Below are 21,604 nucleotides of genomic sequence, written 5' to 3' on the forward strand. Positions count from 1 at the left end.
ATCAGCAAACTGATAAGCATACCTATTTAGCTATGTCTCACGAACTGGAAATTCTCTGCTAGCAAGACAATAAATAAAGACATTTACAGGTCTATCAATAAGAGAACATTGTCATTTCCATAAGTCAAGCTCCAAGTCTAGACAAAGTATTGATGAAGAATCTTACAGACAGTCAAAGATCTGACACTAGCTTGAACACGTGAACTCTTGACCATAGTTTTTAACTTTTTTCTTATAAACCTATTGGTATACTATAATTTTATTCTGGACTGCAAAATGAAATCAACAGTAACGAATGTTTAAACATTTATTAAAAAGACAAAAAATATTGAATAACAAATATTTCAAACAAATATAAATATCACAAATCAAATATCATTTTTGTTAATATAAACCGTCATTTAACTTACTAAACTTCCAAATAGAGATTTTCAATATCACACCCTAATCAACCTAAGACGTCAGTATAATCCCAAGAGCTTTGATAAAGAAATAACATTGGTAAAGGGTTGATACAGTGTGTGATATTGAAAGTCGTATTGTATATGTAACAGCCACTATGTTCCGTCAATTACTTTTTTCCGGCCGAACTTTTCAACTAGTTATTTTGTTCCCATTGAACTTTCCAACTAGTTGGTTTTTTCCAAGTGCAGTTGAAAAGTGCCGGAACAATGTAGTTAGTTGAAAAGTTCTGGTGGAACAGAACAACTAGTTAATTCAGTCAGAATGTTGCCTTCATAAGGAATAAGTTGTAATTTATTGTTATACATTAATCTGAAATTGATATTTTTAAAAGTACCCACATGAGGAGGAACTTTTGGGCTAGTTTGTTAGTTCCAGTTTTGACTTATTTGCCAAAGAGGAACTGTGTGACTAGTTGATAAGTTCCTTTTGACTTTTGTAATCAGTATCTTGGGTCACCTTTGAAAGGTTCAAATATAATATGTTGCGCTTTTACTTTGAATCAATTCTCCAAATGGAACTTTGTGACTGGTTGATAAGTTCTGTAGCAACTTTTGGGCTAGTTTGTTAGTTCCTGTTTTGACTAATTTGGCAAAAAGGGACTTTCTAACTAGTTGATATGTTCCGTTGGAACTTTTCAACTAGTCACTTTGTTCCGGTGGAACTTTTAAACCAGAGGAAGAACAAAGTAACTAGTTATTAAGTTCCTCCGGAACTTTTCGGCTAGTTAGTTCTTTCCACTCGGAACTTTCCAACGTCGGAACAAAAGAGCATTTACATATACACTTTATAATATACCTTAAATAAAAGCTTTTCTATTGACATAATGTAAAATCAAGCCTTCAACAATGACTTGTATCAATATCATCATTAATTGTTGTACATAGTAATAGACTAATTGCCATTTATTGTATTACATCAAAAAGTGTACTTGCAATCACCACTTAATATAAAATAAATACAATAAAACCATTAAAACAAATACTTTAATAACTGGTCAGCCTTTCTTCAAATCAAAATCTAGACAATAATTTCATTTAAAGAGTTCACAAGAGAGTGTGAGTTGCAGGTCTGTAGCTAAGAATTTCCAGGTGAGGTGGGTGTTACATGGACCTGTGAAGCCTGAATTTTACAGTTACAATTCAAACAAATCATCGACTTCAACTGTACTTATTTGTTTTCAAGGGGGGTTTGTACAAACCCCTCAAACCGCCCTGGTCACAGGTTTGGGTTGAAATGTCTCACCTACTTTACTGACCAAGATTAATTTTATGTTTAAAGATTTAAAAACAGAGGATTTACTACAAGTATCACATACACTTAATATTATCAATGATCAATGACCATGAAGTCAAGGTCAGATACATTCTACCAAACAGACATGTACACCTGAATAAATCCATACACCACATACACATATAGTTGACCTTTTACCTATAGTATCCAAGAAACAGACCAGACCATGAAAACTTTACATTAACCAATTCAATGAAATACGATAATGAGGACAACGACAGATGATACCTGCCAGAAAAAAAAATTAATGATAACCACAAAAATACTAAATTTGGGAAAAGAATTTGTCATTTGTTCACTGAAAAATGTATTTTATTTTTATATCAGATTGGTTCTGTTCAACTTAAAACTGAATATAAATTCTATTTTTGTAGCTATTGAAAGATGTCAAAATATAAATTTCATATTCTTTATATGTATATGTAAATATTTAATTGTATATTTTAGAAATAAGGTATAACCTTCCAACACTGTCAACAGAAACAAACTTAACATCTATATATAGAATTGAGGTTTTTTTTCGTTTCTTGTTGTTGCCATCTTTTGGTAAAAACCACTTATAATAACATTTATGAATTATTAATAAATGTGACTGTATAAATGAAGTTAAACATTTAAAAATGACTATATATAATAGACAGATTTTTATGTTAGCTCCACAGTAAGCAATCTACTGTGTAATTTAGGATCAATATGGGAAACAACAATAATTTAAAGTCTATGAGGACTAATGACTTGTTTTTTTTGCATCATAAGCTATCAAATTCGTTGGGATAAAATAACATTGTATTAATACATGGAGTTGTATATAATTAGTTTTCATATTCTTACCATAAATTCAGATTTTTGTTAACTCACTTCCCACTATACATTTTTAAGTACATACTGACATTTAAGTTCTACAATATGAAATCATTTTGATATTCGACAACATACATACACTAGACACCCAATGAAGGCACTATCGAAATAAATGAATGGGTAGTTTTATGAAAAAGTTGAAATTACTAATTCTGGCATATATTCAATTTACAAAGTGCCTTTAACAATCAATGTTAAAGTTAAAATGCAACAGCCCACAAGGGATGATAATAAAATAAACAAATAACTCATCATAATATAAGCAAATAAATATATTATAGGAACAAATTTATCATCAGCAAGTTAATCAAAATACACATAAAATGCTTTGAAAAAAAAGTTATATTTATAAAGAAGTTGCCATTTTTGTGTCATTCCATATTCTCATATCATCATAGCTTTTACACAAACTTTCATTTTTAATAACAACTAAGATAATAATGGATGGGAACATTTTTTTTGTCCTTTTCCCTTACAAACCCCCAAAATAAATTCCTGTGCACTCAGGATGGACAAATCTTTGAAACCATAGGTACAAATGTCTGTGTTCTGTGAAAAGATGGTTTGTTGGGGAAATGGCTATAAACTGGTTTTAAAATAAACACAATGGGACTAAGTAGCAAATAAGCATGTCACTGTGTACTTATTCTATTTTGTTGAAAAGGGGGGGGGGGGGGAATCAAAGAAAATATTTATCCTGTATTCAAATAATACTTTCACAGGGTTTAGGATGAACTATAAGACAAACTATTTTCTGAGTGATTTATTGTCCCAGATTTCATTGGTAAACATCACTGTAATTGCTTATTACAATTTGGGGGGAAATGTAAAATATTCCTATTTATAAACAAATACCCTGTAATAAATATATAAAACAACCAGATGCTCCGCAGGGCACAGCTTTATACGACTGCAGAGGTTGAACCCTGAACAGTTGGGGCAAGTATGGACACAACATAGGTTTCTGACACAGAATGAATGTGGTCTAAGAACTTTAACTTAAAAACTTAAAAATTTTAAATTGGACATTTACCTATTATGGTCCAATATCCAAAATCTAAATATATGGTTAGATTCAGCATATCATAGAACCCCCAAGAATTCAATTTTTGATGAAATAAATAATGTTCAATTTTAGACCCTATAGACCTCAATATGGACCAATTTGATGGCCAGAATATTAAAAATCTAAATACATGGTTATATTCAGCATATTGAAGAACTCCATATATTCAATTTTTGTTGAAATCAAAGTTTAATTTTGGACCCCGATTTGGACCAACTTGAAAACTGGGCCCATAATAAAATATCTAAGTACATGTTTAGACTTAGCATATCAAAGAACCCCAAGAATTCAATTTTTGTAAAAATCAAACTAAGTTTAATTTTGGACCCTTTGGACCTTAATGTAGACCGATTTAAAACAGGACCAAAAATTAAAAATCACATACACGGTTAGATTTGGCATATCAAAGAACCCCAATAATTCATTTTTTGATGAAATCAAACAAAGTTTAATTTTGGACCCTTTTGGCCCCTAATTCTTTGACTGTTGGGACTAAAACTCCCAAAATCAATCCCAACCTTCCTTTTGTGGTCATAAACCTTGTGTTAAAATTTCATAGATTTCTATTAACTTATACTAAAGTTATGGTGCAAAAACCAAGAAAAATGCTTATTTGGGACCTTTTTTTGGCCCCTTATTCCTAAACTGTTGGGACCAAAACTCCCAAAATCAATCCAACCTTCCTTTTGTGGTCTTAAACCTTATGTTAAAATTTCATAGATTTCTGTTTACTTATACTTAAGTTTTGTGCGAAAACCAAGAAAAATGCTTATTTGGGCCCTTTTTGGCCCCTAAATCCTAAACTGTTGGGACCAAAACTCCCAAAATCAATCCCAACTTTCCTTTTATGGTCATAAACCTTGTGTTTAAATGTCATAGATTTCTATTTACTTATACTAAAGTTATAGTGCGAAAACCAAATGTCTTCGGACGACAACGACGATGCCAACGTCATACCAATATAGAACCAAAAATTTTTTAATTTTTGCAGTCGTATAAAAAAATGCCATATCCGATATTATGTTTGTTGAGTCAGTGGGACTAGAAATACATGCAGATTACAAAAAAAATGATAACAATCATTCAAGTAGCCAATTATATAAAAGTCAACAACTCATACAATTTGAATTACAATCACAAATATATTGCAACCTGTCATATAAAACAAACCACATTATTTGCAACAAATAAATATAGAACAAATAAACTGCCATTTCTGTTACATTGAAATTCAAAAAAACCTTTTTGTTAACCTCAAATACTCAAATTCATGTGGCTTTCTTTCTTGCAGACTTTCAAAAAATGTTTGGTCTTCAAAGCTCTTCAACATCGTATCTTATTGGTTCAAGTGTAACAGATGAGTCTTTTGTAGAAGAAACACATGTCTCACATACAAAAGTACATGCCTAGTATCTTTGAAGTATTTGTTTATATATATATATTTATAATTAAAGTTTAATGAGGGATTTAATAAAGCCTATACAAATCCTTTATAAAATGGTTTGAATAATAATATCAGATTATTACATGGCATTTTTCATATCGCATGTATTATCAGCCCTAGGTTCAATATCAGCCCAAGAGCCGCATGGCTCGAGGGCTGATATTGACCAAGGGCTGATAATACATGCGATATGAAAAATGGCATGTTATGATCTTTTTATCATATGCTTCAACAGTAGAGAAAAATAACAGATTATATATTGATCCTTTTACGTGGTTCCCGAAGATTAAAGAGTAAAAATGTTCACAGCCGTCGGACCCAAAATTGATACATTCAATATGAAATCTTTCTATCATATGCCTCAACAGAGAGAGAGAAAAAACATTTTGATATGGACGAATCGACAAAAAAATAATACAACAATATACATAATGATCATTGTTTGGAAAAGTCAACTTTCTAAAGAAACTTTCTAAATTATGTTTCAGAAAAACTTAAAAAATGCATTTATTAAATAATTTGTTTGTTTGTTTTTTTAATTTTAATTTTTTTATTATTTTAAACAATATACTTTCCAGTATTCAAATAATTGTTTTGTACACTACTTTGTAATGTTTTTCACTGAAAACGTAGCATTAAGGTGTATTTTCCGGAATTGGCTGAGTATTACCGGAATGCCATGTGATAACGTTACGGAAAGGCATGTGATAACAATCGAAGCATGTGATAAACTTTTCATATCAGCCCGCTAAGCACCAATTCATAAAAATATGGAATTTACGTCAATTTAATGCTATTATCATACTGTAAAATTTATATGTTATTTAGTCTAAGTATATGATAACATATAATATTTTACATATTTCTGATTATCAATAGACCATACATTATTGCAGTGACACTGAGTAAGGGCAATCCTCCTACTTGAATTTGAAATCATTTTATGCATATAAAAATAAGTTGATGTATTATGAATGTGAATGAGACTATACACCAGAGACCAAATGCTGTAGCTGTAAGCAACTATATATCACTGTACAGCCTTCAATAATGAGCAAAACCCATACCATATAACAAGCTATAACAGCATTGACATGTCAAAATGTTAAAGTCAGAAAAACAAACTGCTTGATTTATGTACACAACAATCATACCTGCCAACTTTTGAAAATGGCCATGGGGGTTTTTGTGCGCGGCACCATTTTTGAGGGTAGAATTTTTTGCGGCATTTTTTTGTGTGATGATTTGGCTCCTAAAAGTGTCTGACATACTTCTTTTTTGGGGGGTGATAGTTGAAGATGCTATTATAACCTATCTTTTTTTAAATTGTTTGATTGTTGTATTCTTTTTGTTGAGATAAACACCAGTAAGATGACTTTATGTTTGTCTGATACATTGTCAAGAAATAAAAAAAAAGTAATAATTTTAATAATTTAATAACAAAAAAACCAACAATATATGAGGGTCTGGAAATGGGGGGGGGGGGGGGGGGTCTGTTGTTCTGTAAACATTTAATTTTCACCCCTTTTTTCTCTAATCTTCAAAAAATTAACCTCTTTTTTTTCTAATCTTCAAAAAATTTGACCACGCATTTCTCCAATTTTCATTTTTTTTTGCCCGTTATTCCCTTATCTTCATTTTTTAAGGGCATTATATTCTTTAATCATTTAACCACATCCAAACCCTCATATATTATATAGATCAATATCACAAGCAGTACTAGAATGTTTGGAGACATCATTAAGGCCACCGTGGTCAACTTTAAAGTCTCTGTTGCAAACTTTACAAAAGGCATGTGACAATCCTAACGTTGATTTAGACAACCAGCCCCTGTACTTGACATCATTCTCCCATTTCTCTAAGTATTTGCACGAAGCAACACGCTTTTTTTTCTTAGGCGGTGACAGAACTATTTTGCAAGTGATAACTCGCCCATCATGATTCCAATTTTTTATAAATTTAACACCCTAGCTAAAAAAAAAACAACTCAAAATTTCGATTCTTTGATTGTTTACTATGCCAACATTAATCTACTGGTGAATGCATGATCACTAAATTTTGATTGGATGAAATTTGTCAGACAAGATTTGTCTCCCTTGGGAAAACTTTCAAAAGTTCAAAATCGGGAACAAAAATATTTTTCGTGTAAATTTTACTAAAATCGTGTTTTTTGGCTATTTTCACGATCACGATCGTGTAATCGGGACAGAGGGTCAAATTCATGTAATACACGCCTAAATCGTGAAAGTTGGCAGGTATGAACAATTAAAAAACAAAAAATGGTAGATACCAACCGTAAACAACCACTGACTTGAGACAGGCACATACAGAATGTGGCTGGGTTAAAACATGTTGGTGAGCACTCTACTTCCCCTACCCTAACCTATGACAATGATGTTATGGTATATGGATTATATCTTGTTTTGAGCTTTTAAAACATCTGACTGCCAAATTTACATCAATATATGCTCACAAATATTGATAATGTAAATGTTTTATTAATGTTTCACAGTAACCACAAAAATCTAACTTTAAGAAAAAATCTGATATACACAATCATACCAGAACAACCACATCCATAATTGAAAAAAGTTTAAAAAACATACTGTAGACTTCAAATTGCTGCTGCATGTATCTTATAAAGACACAACACCCACAAACTTTAAAAACAAGTCTAAAAGTTACTTAATTCTCAATTAATCATACTTTTAGTGGATAAAATTTTGAATATGTTGAACCGTTTTCAAAATTTCTTGCTTATCTCTTAATGACTTTTAATGAAGAATGTAATTACTTGTATTAAAAACATACAAAGTTTTATATGCTTTATGAGAACATAGTAATTTTTCTCATCCATTACTCTGCACTAATTTTAAGTTTATCATTAATGTTGATTCATTTATTTTCGTGGGTACCAATTTTCATGGATGGCAGGAAAGTTGCCTTTCGTGAATATGTGATTTAGAGGTTTTGCCAAAGTCTACATACAACATGATAAAAAAATTGGTAATTCGTTGAACATTTGATTTCGTAGTTCACCTGTACCCCAAAAAAACCATGAAAATTGGTATCCAACAAATAATAATGAATCTTCAGTATTAAAATTAGTATTATTAAAAGTCTATTTAAATTATTATACATAAAGTTCATATACAACATATTATGATAAAATATTGGACCTAGAAACATGATGGTCTATTTTAACTAGCTTGGCACCATTACTATATTACTTACCTTATGAATTATGTATATAAAACATGTGATTTACTTCATTATAAATGCATGGTTCACAAAATCTAATGGATATCAAAATATTTAGTAGGATTTACAGATAAAATTAGATATCTAAATATCACTTGAACACAAAATGATTTGAACACTTCCGTAACTTTACTGATTGTATATGACACTTTAAGAGTAATCTTTCACATTTCAAGGATACTGGTATCCATTTCCATATCTAACTCCTGGTTCATTCTGTCCCTCCTCGGTCATAAAATAGGACATAGATGGCACTCTAGAAAGATCAGCTTTTGGACACAACTTTAACCTTTTCACATATAAAGTGATAGCAGTTATTACAATTATAAAACATAATATAATTAGATATTCATTATGGAGTATTGTTCTTCGTAATGTCCATGTATGTTTCTTCTGTGTTTGTGACGTTTTCTCTATATCCCTGAAAAATAAAGGCATTATGTTAAGGTGGTACCCAACACTTTCACTAAAATTAATTTGGCTCGTTTAATTTTCATAAAATTTGGACAAAGTATTTACTTTGACCCTTTGACAAAAATATAAAAATTTAAAAAACTTTGAACCAACTGTTTTGTCAGAAAAATTACACTGGTTATATAGCAATTTGACAAACACCAATTTTGATCATTGAGAAGCTTATTATTCCTTTTACAACGCAACATAATTAAAACGTTAAGCTGACTTTACAGAGTTATTAGAGTTATCTCCTTGCAGTGTTAGGTACCACCTTAATATGGATTTAACCCCTGCACACCACAGGGAAGGATATTTCTTTAGTTAAGTATGGTAAACTTGGAAATTATTGCACTCTTTTTAAAATCGTGCTAAGTTTGACAGTGTTGTAATCGCAATAATCTAAACTCACATTTTATTTTTATATGAATCAAACAGGTTTTTTTCCAAATATCACAAAATTAAAATCGCATTTTAGTCCAAAATGACAAAATCGCAATAATAAATGCTTGTTATAATTTCTGAATTTAAAGTATGTCAAATATCTTAATTTCATTAAATAAGGCACTTTGAAATTCAAACATTTAACAATACTGGTATCAATATTAAATAATTCTGATTTGAGGACAGCATCATCCAAAACTTGTATTTGTATGACTGATACAGAAAGATAGATCATTGATCTTTTCTATTGTTTCACTCTTTCATTTTGTAGTTTTATTCTCCTGATATAGGTTTGTAGTAATTTTTAATGGTTTGGGAATGTCGTGTCAATTATTTTCTTGATTTGAATCAGGTATTGACTGGCTTTCTATCATTCTTAAAAAGAGTTAAGATAAACACAACATTTTGTAAACTTATTCTGTGATCTTTTGTTTGTTGTTAATATATTTTGACATGAATTATTTGTAACCTGATTTTATCATTGTCATAGCATTGAATAAAGTCTAAATGACAAAAGGGCATAACTCATAGCAGATAAGGAGGTCATTTTTTGTCAAACAAATTCTGCTACTGCATCAAGTAGAATACTGTGTACATCTCTCCATTCAAAAGTTAAAAAAAAAGACTTCATCAGCTCACCTGTTGACAATAATAATTATTTACCATGTATGGATAATACTGGAACTAAGTATTATAATTCAAAAGACTAATTTTTTTTATCAATTCTTTTGTTTGCTGAACACCCTATTTTTTTTACATTTCTTACATATCAATACAAAAGACAATACTGTGGATTGATTTATCTTCGTGGGTACCAACTTTCATGGAATGAAGACGACCTGTTGGATATTTGACTTCATGGTTTTGCCACAGTCTGTGAAATTTGTCAATCATTGAACATTTAAATTGGTGGTTCAACTGTACCAACGAATATAAAAAAGAAGATGTGGTATGATTGCCAATGAGACAACTATCCACAAAAGACCAAAATGACACAGAAATTAACAACTATAGGTCACCGTACAGCCTTCAACAATGAGCAAAGGCCCAAAGCGCATAGTCAGAAACCCACTTATAGGTATCCAACAAATAATAATTGATCCAAAGTACCAAAAGTAGGCAATATCTCCCCACATACCTGAGAGGTAGATAACGGGTTCTGTGTAGAAGAGCACCTAGCGTCCATTGTACTTCTTTGTTTTGTATATATTGTACAGATCGTAAACTGTGGTAACTTTTAGGAAACTTTAATCCTTCATGTAATACTGTAGTAATCCACGATGCTTTAAAACATTGTTGTCTGTATAAAAAAAAATACATAATAAAAATACTTTAGAAATATTATGTCATTCAATGCCTTAACATTTTTTTTAATACCATTTATATGTTTTTCAGATAGACTTACTTATTAACTGCATTTGAAAGCTTTAAAGCTAAATAACTGAAAAAACGTTCTTATTCTTTGTTAATTCAAGATCCAAGGAATAGAAATTCATAAAACAATAAAAATGATATTTTAATTTCCTATGGGTTTTTTTTCGCAAAAAACTTCAATGAAGTCATATTTACATATTTTTTTTAGAAAACTTCATATATTTGTGTCAACTTTTTGTTTAGTATCTAAGTAATGCAAAATTATTGTGTTGCCTGAGATGGTCTGGAATTCAACTCAAGGTTGTATGAACAGTAAACACTTTAGATTTTCTTCCAAAATTTAAAAATTGTGATCTCTACATCAGGTGCAATAGTTTCTTGAAAAGTTATAAGATCTTTCAAGACTTTAAATCATTATTCAGTGTCAGTTTGTTGAATGTCAACCCTATATTGTGTTCCTTTTGAGGTGTATAATGTCAACCCTATATTGTGTTCCTTTTGAGGTGTATAATGTCAACCCTATATTGTGTTCCTTTTGAGGTGTATAATTTATCTAGAATTATTTTTATCAAAACACTTTATAAACAGCTATTAAATACAGAACTGTAAATAAACGGTTTCTATCATCCTTTTACCTGAATCTTTTCTCGTCAGCTTGAGGAAACAGTTTTTGCTCATACCATGACTGTAATGTCATCCAGTTTGTACTACAAAACCTCTGTTATCAAAAGAGAAAGCAAGTAAATATCGATTAATAATAAGATTCAACAAATAATTGTGTCTGTTTATACAGTATAGAAATATGATTTTTACATACAACTGTTTAGTAAAAGATTAGTTTCATTCAATATAAGTTTTTATCTCCTATTTAGAAATGAAATAAGGGTCGCTAATTTTTGTGTGATTTTATTTTCATAGATGAGAGGTTATTGTAGTATTCAAAACATTTTCTCTATACATTACTGATTATCACCTGTATTCTTTTTTCAAATACGTAGATCTTGCAATTTTCTATTCCGAAACAAATAATGATATCTTTTATATACACTATCAATATTTTAATACATTCATAAAACAAGAATGTGTCCAGAAAAATACCTTAACAAAAACTTGAAGCGGAACAGATAGAAGATTGAACAGACGTACGAATGAACTTACGAACGGACAAACAGACACTAAGACCAAAAAACATTTTGCCTCTAAGATGGGCATCAAACTTAAGAAAATATCCTTTTTATCTATTTATACCACATACCTTAGCCTCTTCCTCAAACCTTTTGCTGTAATAGAGACCACCAATCCTGAACACATCCTGCATGGTATACCAGAATTCTGAAAACCCATAAAATTCACTGTTTCTGAAAATAATCTCTGGTTGGTGTACACCATTCATGGAACAGGAATCCTGCTCACATAACCTTGACCTGTTCAGGAGAGGTGTGAGGGAATGCTGGCAGGCTGAGTAGTTACCTGCCCCTTCTAGTACATAGCCTTTCTTTATTTCATATGACAGATCTTCTGGCAGACATGGATCTTTTATTATAACTTTTCTGTGATGGTGGAATGGGTGAATACCTTCACTTAAATACAAAGAAACAAATTAATTCATAAAAATTAAACTTATAAATAATATGTACATGTAATTTTAAAATATGATAATAATTTCAGTGTGCATCAAGACCAAAAGTTTCAGACAGTCTCAATTAAGTAAATACTTCTGCACACAAATAAATGTTTTGGATGGTTGCCATTTTTTAAAGACAATGATACAGTCGACTCTCGTTATCTCGAAGTCAGCCGGACCAGAGAAATATTTCGAGATACACGTAGTTCGACTCAAACAAAAACCTGAAGTTTGACAGAACAAGGGACACAACTCTTGCTGAACTTGGTAAAGCTAAAATAAATCCGGTCGAATATGGGAAGGGGATCGATATTCTGGTATCAGATCCATGTATTTGTATGTCATGGTCTTTCTTTGTTATAATAACATTATTTTTACTTATTCAATTGTTTCAGTTACATTTTTTCCTATGGCTTTTATCAGAGAGAGAGTAGTTTCATTATTCAGGTCGTTTATATTTGACAAAATGGTTTATACAAGATATTTTAGATAGTTTAGATTTCTCTTCATTTTGTTTTATCTCACTCTTTCTTTTCAAAAGAAAACACAACAAGATTAAAGACGCCGATTGAGTAGCTTTTAGGTGATTATCAACGGAAGGCATAATCCTTACTTTATACACACCCAAGCTCATTAGTTTAAATCACAATTAATTGTTTTGTAAACATTTTAAATACTTTTTCATGAACATTAACAATGTATCACTAATTATTTATAAAAATTCTATAAAAGATAATCTCAGGTAAACACTCGTGGAAATAGCATGTCATAAATCAATACAGTGGTCAGTGACTGGAAATTTAATTACACGTGTATTGTCAGATTACCTCTTCAATCCATTTAAAAATGCCGGAGGTCATGTTTCGACATATGTGTATTAGTTCGAGATAAATTATGAATTTTGAATGCTTTTGTTAACCTTGGGATCGTTAATTTAGTTCGACTCAACCGAAATTTCGACTCATCCAATTTCGACTCATCAGGAGTCGAATTACATACATTTATATGGAACAAAGTATGGGACCACGTGAAAACTTCGACTCATCCAAAATTTCGAGTCAACCGAGTTCGAGACAACGAGAGTTAACTGTATAACAATTATGGTGTCTAGTTCTACTAGTTTTACTAATTATCCTTGCTAAATTTCTTCTGTGTCAAGATTATATGAAGAGATGATAATGAAACATTTTTTTTCCAATATGGCCAAAAAAGAATCACCTTTTATTAATCTTCACTAATGCTTCATGTTCTTTCTGTATGCTAAGACTAGCTTTGTTGACCAACATCTCTTCATATCTCTCTTCAGCTTCGTTAGCACCAAATCCCAGGAACGTGGTCACATACACTTTATAAGTATGGTCAAGGTCGTTATTCTGACATCCAAGGTTAAACTCAGCTATTCTGTGTTTTGGTATAGATGAATCCTGATGCAAATGAAAGTTAAAACTATGCAGTTGACAATAAAAGCTTAATTGTTATTATTTTATATCTATAAGAATAGAAACGGATAATAGGCATTTAAATTCTGTAATATTTGATTCAATTTGTCTGAAACACATGTTCACAATTCACTTAAAATTTTTACTGTACATGTATCTTGTTACCTTTCCTGTGACTTCAAAAGCAATCTGGAAAGATCCACCTCCCATATCTAACATACCAACTGTTCTCCGTCGCATGTGTGGACGTGCAGACGAATCTTCATTCTTAAGGGACTCCACCCAAACTAATGGATGTTCTGAAAAACAAATTGCATAAAAGCTCAACATTAATTTAACACAATTTTACCATGAAGTTTCAATCTTATTTGGAATATTGGCATTAGGTTAAACCGTTAAACCGTCTCAAAATCAATGATACAAAGTCTTGTATGTACATCAACTTTATCAAATTACTTCTGCCGGTAATGCTTATCAATTTTCTAGAATTCAAAATCATTAAATATTCAAATGATTCCTTGTTTATACGTCTTCACACTGAGTGGCAACCCAGGCTTGTAAAATTGCTCTCGGGCCTGTAAAAATCATATCTACAGGCCAACAGCACCTAACTAAAAATTTTCAAAATTTGAGCTTCGGTAGATTTAGCAGTTCATCGTGAAGACTGTATACCACTATCATACCTTCTTCTCCGTGTCCAAACTTCTGTAGAACATAATTAACAGCAATCCAGGCATACACTCCTTCCAACTTTCCACTTATAACTTCAAAATTGGAGTCAGAAAATACAAATGGGAAACTTTTAGGTATATCATTCTTTAAATCTTCAAATATTGCTTTTTGACTTCTGAAATTACATAAGAAAATAACATATTTTCAGTGTTATGAGTGTCTTTGTTACATGTCTCAACAAACACAATGTACCTGTAAAGTACTACTTTGAGCTTTCCTTTAGTAATGGTGAGCTATCTTTACATAAAATTACACAAAACAAAATAAGTTTTTTCATGCAACTGCCTTTTGATGATCTGTAATATATGTATCAACATCATAAATTGTGTGGTGTGTGTTGTTTGTTTCATGTTTTTTGCTGATCAAGATATTTTTAAGACAAGGTAATGTACCCACAAAAGTTGTCTATTACAGTGGTTGACTTGTATTATATATAAATTTAATATTAGATTTTGGTTGTTTGAGATGATTTCATTCAAAATCTATTTAGTTCTCAGGCAATTTGGATCATGCCACAAGCATGTGACAAGGTTTGGTGGTACCTGCTGATGTTGATATTTTGGTATCATTCATTCAGCTGGTATTCATGTATATTCTAATCTGATATTTTTGTAATAACAACAAGCAGCTACTGATAAAAAATTTCCAATTTTTGTGTTCCAAATTTCAAATTATTTAATTCAGTTTGTCATTTTCTAAAAAAATGTTTGAGTTAAGTGTATGTGGAAGTAATTATTATGGCAAAGATACTAACTCCTGTGGGATCATCCTCATACCAGCTGTTGCCAGTATAAACAGTTGTGTATCAGCATGGTGAACAGACGGGATATGAGATGCAGCATATTTCAACAAGGGATTGATATAATCACTAGCAGCACCAGGGTTCTTCTCAAATGTATCTAAACCTGCAAATGAACTTCATGATTATTTTAACTTGCATTATTGTTGATGTATCATTTAGATAAAAAAAAAAGTTCAATTTATATATGTTTATAAATAACATAAATGCCCTGAATATTGTTCTCATCAGCACTACCATCATTATAAAATATAATCCTGATCACTTTCGCAAAATCATCAAGTTGTTGTGCCTTTTATTTAGGAGTTGATATGTCCTTGTACATTTATTACTTTGGACTGAAGAGTTGTTTAATCAGATCATTATATTTTCACCAGCAAGTCCACATCAACAACAGTTACATATACATCACAGTACATGTTGTCACACTTTGTGTATAATTGATTTTGCATAAGTACATGTTGTCATACATGTGTATAATTGTTATATTACTTGAGCAAATATTGTCCTTCTTTGTGTAAAAATGATACAGTCTCTGCACATATTGTCATACTTTGTGTCATCTTGTCATTCAGTGGTTGTTGTTTGTTAATGTGTTACATAATTGTTTTTGTTCATTTTTTGTACATAAATTAGGGGTTAGTTTTCTTGTTTGAATTATTTTACATTGTCATTTCTGGGCCTTTTATAGCTGACTATGCAGTATGGGCATTGCTCATTGTTGAAGGTCATACACTGACTATAGAAGTTAATTTCTGTGTCATTTGGTCTCTTGTGGAGAATTGTCTCAATTGCAATCATACCACATCTTCTAAAGTTATCAATTTTCAAATCTGCGTTGCAGCTTGTTCCTGTTTCCCAATAGTTTGAAATTTCAAACAATTATATACAATGACACAGGACCTGAATTAATATTGGCTGTGGTCTGCTGTGCTGTTATACCACTTTGGGCATTACTCATTTTTAAGGTGACCTATAGTTGTTAATTTCTGTGTCATTTGGTCTCTTGTGGAGAGTTGTCTCATTAGCAATCATACCATATCTTCTTTTTTACATGTATATTTGTGTAAAAATGATACAATCATGACCATGTACTAGTATTACCTGTGTACATGTTTACAAACAGTTAATTTTGTGTATAAATGATATTACCTGGACTAATTTTCTTGACCACAGGTTTTCCAGTTGGGTCCATTAACTGCTGTATACTAAGTAGATCACTTGGATTCCCTGAATGTGGTGGCCAAAAATAAATAAATATTCGACTTCCACTACTTCCACAATCTATCACTATACCAAAATGTACATTTGGTCCGAAGTCAATTTTAGTTGGAACAGAGGCCAAGGGTCTTTTGATATGTAAGTCCTGTGCATCCTTATCATAGCTAAACACAAATATATCGATGGAAAGGAAAACCAAAATTCCCAATAAAATAAATACTGTTACTAGGACAATCAGTTGCCGTGACGATAAATTATGGAGTTGTTTATTCATACAGGTACATAGTTGAATCATTGAATTACAGTTAAAATATATTCTGAAATATAAATGAAAAGTAAGTATAAATAACAGTAAAATAAAAAGATGCATAAAGTAAAAACAGAGCCTACACATGAAATTCACAATTCATAGCAATTAGTACAAATACATGTAAATAATTATTTTTTCAAAGACTACTGTTATATTTGTAATCTGGTGTAAATTTATAAGAATGGTGAAAAAGTTAAGGTTGCATTTCTGTAAATATAGACAATGCAATTTCCCATAGGAACTCCTTTTACGACTAAAACTGTACCACTTTTACTATGAAGTTTTGAAAAAAATCTTATCCTAGAATTGAAAGTTCATATGCACTACATTTTTTTTCAAGGGTCAAACTATAGGGCTGTGCAGCATATTTTCAATGTTTATATGCCCTGAACTTCTCAGAGTTTAAACTCACACCAATTTTCTTAACTACCCCTACCTGGAATGCCTGGAATGAAGGATTACCACAGATTTCAATGTAAACAATATGCACATGTACATTGTATATTTACTGGTAACATTCCCAAGTTATGTCTCTGTGAGTTGGAACACAGAGAACATAACTGGGAACCAGTATGTGAACAAAATTAATTTTCTATGAATATTCTAGATCTCCCCAAGAGAGGCGTGGTTTGAGAAAGTCTGTATTTACAAAGTGCAACCTTAAAGGGGCAAGACTTTCATTGAAACCCCCTTGCAAGTGTATTTTACTTTTTCCATGAAATAGGGGTTCATTTTAATGAAGTCTTTGACTTTTCACAAAAAAAAACTTTAGTCTTACCTTACCATGTAGGCATTGTATAAAAAAAAAAATAAAACAAGCATATACCTGGAAGTGTTTTTTGTATTTCGAGATAAACTTTTGAAGAAACTTAATAAACTTTAAAAACTCAGTGAAACAAAAAATTAATGGTACAACTAGTATCATATATAAATTTCTAGTGAAAAGGTTTTTGATTTACCTGTGTTGAAGAAAATCAATAACATCAAACCTTTTTTCAACATGTAACTTATAAGATACATGAAAATCTAATTTGTAAACATGTAATTATATAAACATTACATTTTTTGTATATCAACTGCTGGCACTCATTGTAGTTTACCATGTTAACATTGCAAAACATCATGTCTTTGTTATGCTTCTTTTATTTGGATGATGTTAGTTTATAAACCAATTGAGAATTGAACTAAGGGTTGAGTGCAGAAAAAGTTGAAATTAACGTACATGTGTATGCAAGCCATAAAAGTGATACATGTATTAAACCCCTAACAGGAGGGATTGTTCTGACATGAAAGTAGCTGCTAGTAGTCCTTTAATAAGAGGACACCATCTTATGGTCCTTTGATAATTAATGTATCATTGTTATTTTGCTTAGTTTCTTTTGTTACATGAACATGTACATGTAAAAGCTATTCTGAAATCAGCTCAGACTTCTTTAAAACTGACTTTTACTGTGCATATTGTTGTGTGTTTCTATATTCTACATTGGCTAGAGGTATAGCGGAGGGTTGAGATCTCACAAAACATGTTTAACCCCACTGTGTTTTTGCACCTTTCCAAAGTCAGGAGCCTCTGGCCTTTGTTAGTCAGATAGTCTTGTATGTTTTTTTTCAAATTTTAGTTCATTTACATGTTTTGAAGTTTAGAATGACATCCATTTTCACTGAACTAGTACAAATTTTTATTTCGAGGCCAGCTGAGACCCACCTTAGGATGTAGAATGTTCTCCCTGTGGTAGCCATTGGTACAAACTAGTATGCAAGGATTTACATTGTACATGTACAAGCACAGGGGCGAGTATCATTATGACATAGATGTGTTTGGGCAGAAATATATGCCACTCAATTGGTGTGTTATACATTGTGTTAATAGCGCTATTTACACAATGTATAATGCATAACAATCGACTGGCATACACATGTACATGTGCATGTATATTAATTTGGCTTTTAATGTCGATCCAGGCCCAAGTCGATCTGTCACAAGTTTTAGCGATCATAATCTTGATTGAATTGAGTAATTACAACTGGTGTAACTATAGTTTACTATTAAAGTAAACATGTTAAAAAAAAATAATTATAAACATAATAAATAGAATAATGAATAATGATTTGATTTAAACTAATCTATTACATGTGTAACAAGCAATTTGGTTGATTTACGATTTTTGGTGTGAGGGTCCCAGATGCAAGAGCTGTACTCAAGCTTAGGTCTGACTGGAAGCAAGTTAACTCGTACCACCGGAAACTCGTACCAAAACTCGTAACAACGTAAAGTCGTACCACTGGGAAGTCGTACCATTAAAAATATATTCAAAAATACGAATGTTTTATGGTGTTTTTTCTTTGTAAACTTAATAAAAAAAAGTTGAATTACTGGAAATTTATACTGGATTTTAATGAAAACTTAGACAAAAATACATTGTTTTTTTTAACTTAGACACTAATATAAATGTGATTTCTAAATTACCCTGCTAATTATTATATTATATTTCTTTGATTGAGTGATTAAATTAATAAACAAAACAGATGGACAGTCAAACTCATAACTCTTAAATAGAAATAAACTGACAATATTATGCTGCCAACACTACCATTACGTCTACTGGCTACCATTAGAACCATCATCAATAAAAATTTACCGGATGGACAGTCAAACTCATAAAAAGAAGTAAACGCCATGGCTAATAAATAAGACAAACCAGATGGGATGATATTAGGTACCATTTCTTTTTTTTTTTTTTTTTTTTTAAACTTTTCATATATCATGCATTTTTGACACATAAAATTAAGATGACTTTACTTTGTATTTTATAAGAGTAGTCATACATGTATTATGATACCATTATATAACAACAACAAATGGAAGTTTTTAATGACCTTGACTGGCTATACAGCCCTTGCACGGTCGACCCATTATATAAACAACAAATGGAAGTTTTTAACGACCTTGACTGGCTATACAGCCCTTGCACGGTCGGGAAATTATATAAAATATGTCCTGAATATTATATATAATAAATTTCATACTTTTAACTGTTGGTCATAAACAATTTACCTTTAAAACACAATAAATTAATTCTTTAAATGAATAAAATTCCTTTGAGAAACAAAAGAACAGTACCCAAATCTATTCAATGTTACTGATTTTGAACGATTAAAAATTAAATCCAGTAGTTATCAGTAAAAGTTTTAAAAAGAGACAACAAAGCAAATCTGCCACGGTATTGTCTATCCGATACACAAGGAACATTAGCTACAAATTGGTCATTGTACTTTCAAATTATATACACTTTACAGACTTAAAGAGTGAAATTACAGTATACATGGTATATATTCATCATTAAACACCAATCAAATGCATTTAAATAAGTTGGTACGAGTTAGCAGTGGTACGAGTTTGCATTGGTATGAGTTTTTTTTTTAGTGGTACGAGTTGACGTTGGTACGAGTTCACATTGGTACGCGATAACTATAATTCTAAATGACATGTATGCCTTTTCTTTTATTTTTTGGGATGAAACTTTAAGGTTACGTTTTAGAAAATTAAGTTGTCTGTTTCCATTAGCTGTTACATTATTTATGTGTTTATTCCATTTTAGATCAGATTGGATGGTTATGCCTAAATATTTTGTAGCTGTTTCAGTTTGGAGGATGTGACCATGAAGGATGTAGTCCTGCACGGTATCGGGACCGTTCGCCCTAATAACATGTTCGCCCTAGGTCCGTTCGCTCTGAGTTCGTTCGCCCAGAGTCCGTTCGCCCTACTATAAAAATATTAATATTCAGGGCATTGAAGTTGAATAAACTTATTCAGATATTTCAATGGTATATATATATATCATGTATATTTTTGAAATTTATGGAAACATTGAAATATTTAAAAGTTCATGGCTTGTTTTTGATCATTAATTGTTCAATTACAAAATAATTCGGATAACTGATTATTGTGAAACTTGTCTTCTGATGGATTAATAATAAAAACAAACGTTTTATTTTGATAAAATATTCAGCTTGAAATTAATAAAACTAATGATGTACGAACTGTAAATTATGAAACGGATTTACAAGTTCATTTATTTATACTGCATACTTTCATGATTGACTGATTACCATTATTTTGTTAACAAAATTAATATCAATAAAGATAAATACATTGTATTCCAGTATTCTACTCTGCAAATCAAAGGGAAAATGATAAATTGATTGCGGCAATATAAATATTCTGTCAATTTTTCAACAAACTTTAACATAATTTGTTCAAACACTTAAAATAATGCGACTAGACAACAATTAGAAAAAAAATAATAATCAGGGCGAATGGACCCTGGGCGAACAGGTATCAGGGCGAACATGAATCAGGGCGAACGGACCCGGATTCGTCCTGCACCAAAATATCATATGTTACGCACCTGTGCTTCAGAAATTGAATGCAAGTGTTGTGATTGCCAAGTTAGTGATATTATTGCAGATCATGAAAAAGTACTCACCTTCCCATATAAACTACAGTTCCTTTACAGGATATATAGAAAACAACTGTCAGTGTCAAGAGTGGTGGAAGCCAGTCTGGTTGAAAGGTACGCACGATCTGTTATGCTTCCTCTGTTATTGTCTTTAACCGAAATTCATAAAATAAAATATAATCCTTATTCTAAAAATTTGCATTTCTGGTTTTAGATGTTGCATTTAAACATAGTTTTAAATATAGTTTGACATGTCAACGTGGTTACTCTTCCCAGCCGGAAGTAAACATTAACGTAAGTGTCTTTTGCTTCAATTTTTAGTTTTTTTTTAGTTTTTTAGAAAAATAATTTTATTATT

At 31.1% G+C, this 21,604-nt stretch overlaps 1 protein-coding gene across 1 annotated transcript; it reads right to left on the reverse strand.

Moving 5' to 3' along the window:
* Positions 1–294: 294 nt before the first annotated feature.
* LOC143071414 (ectonucleoside triphosphate diphosphohydrolase 7-like) lies at positions 295–21,545 on the reverse strand. The gene is made up of 10 exons (XM_076245676.1): positions 21,274–21,545; positions 16,408–16,793; positions 15,211–15,361; positions 14,408–14,571; positions 13,890–14,023; positions 13,504–13,709; positions 11,917–12,241; positions 11,297–11,379; positions 10,426–10,587; positions 295–8,811 (listed from the first exon to the last, which is right to left on the reverse strand). The coding sequence occupies exons 1-10, from the start codon at positions 21,279–21,281 to the stop codon at positions 8,562–8,564; spliced, it is 1,869 nt and encodes a 622-aa protein (XP_076101791.1). The 5' UTR covers positions 21,282–21,545; the 3' UTR covers positions 295–8,561.
* Between the last annotated feature and the right edge of the window lie 59 nt (positions 21,546–21,604).

Source organism: Mytilus galloprovincialis, chromosome 4 (assembly GCF_965363235.1).
Source record: "Mytilus galloprovincialis chromosome 4, xbMytGall1.hap1.1, whole genome shotgun sequence".
Lineage (NCBI taxonomy): Eukaryota > Metazoa > Mollusca > Bivalvia > Mytilida > Mytilidae > Mytilus > Mytilus galloprovincialis.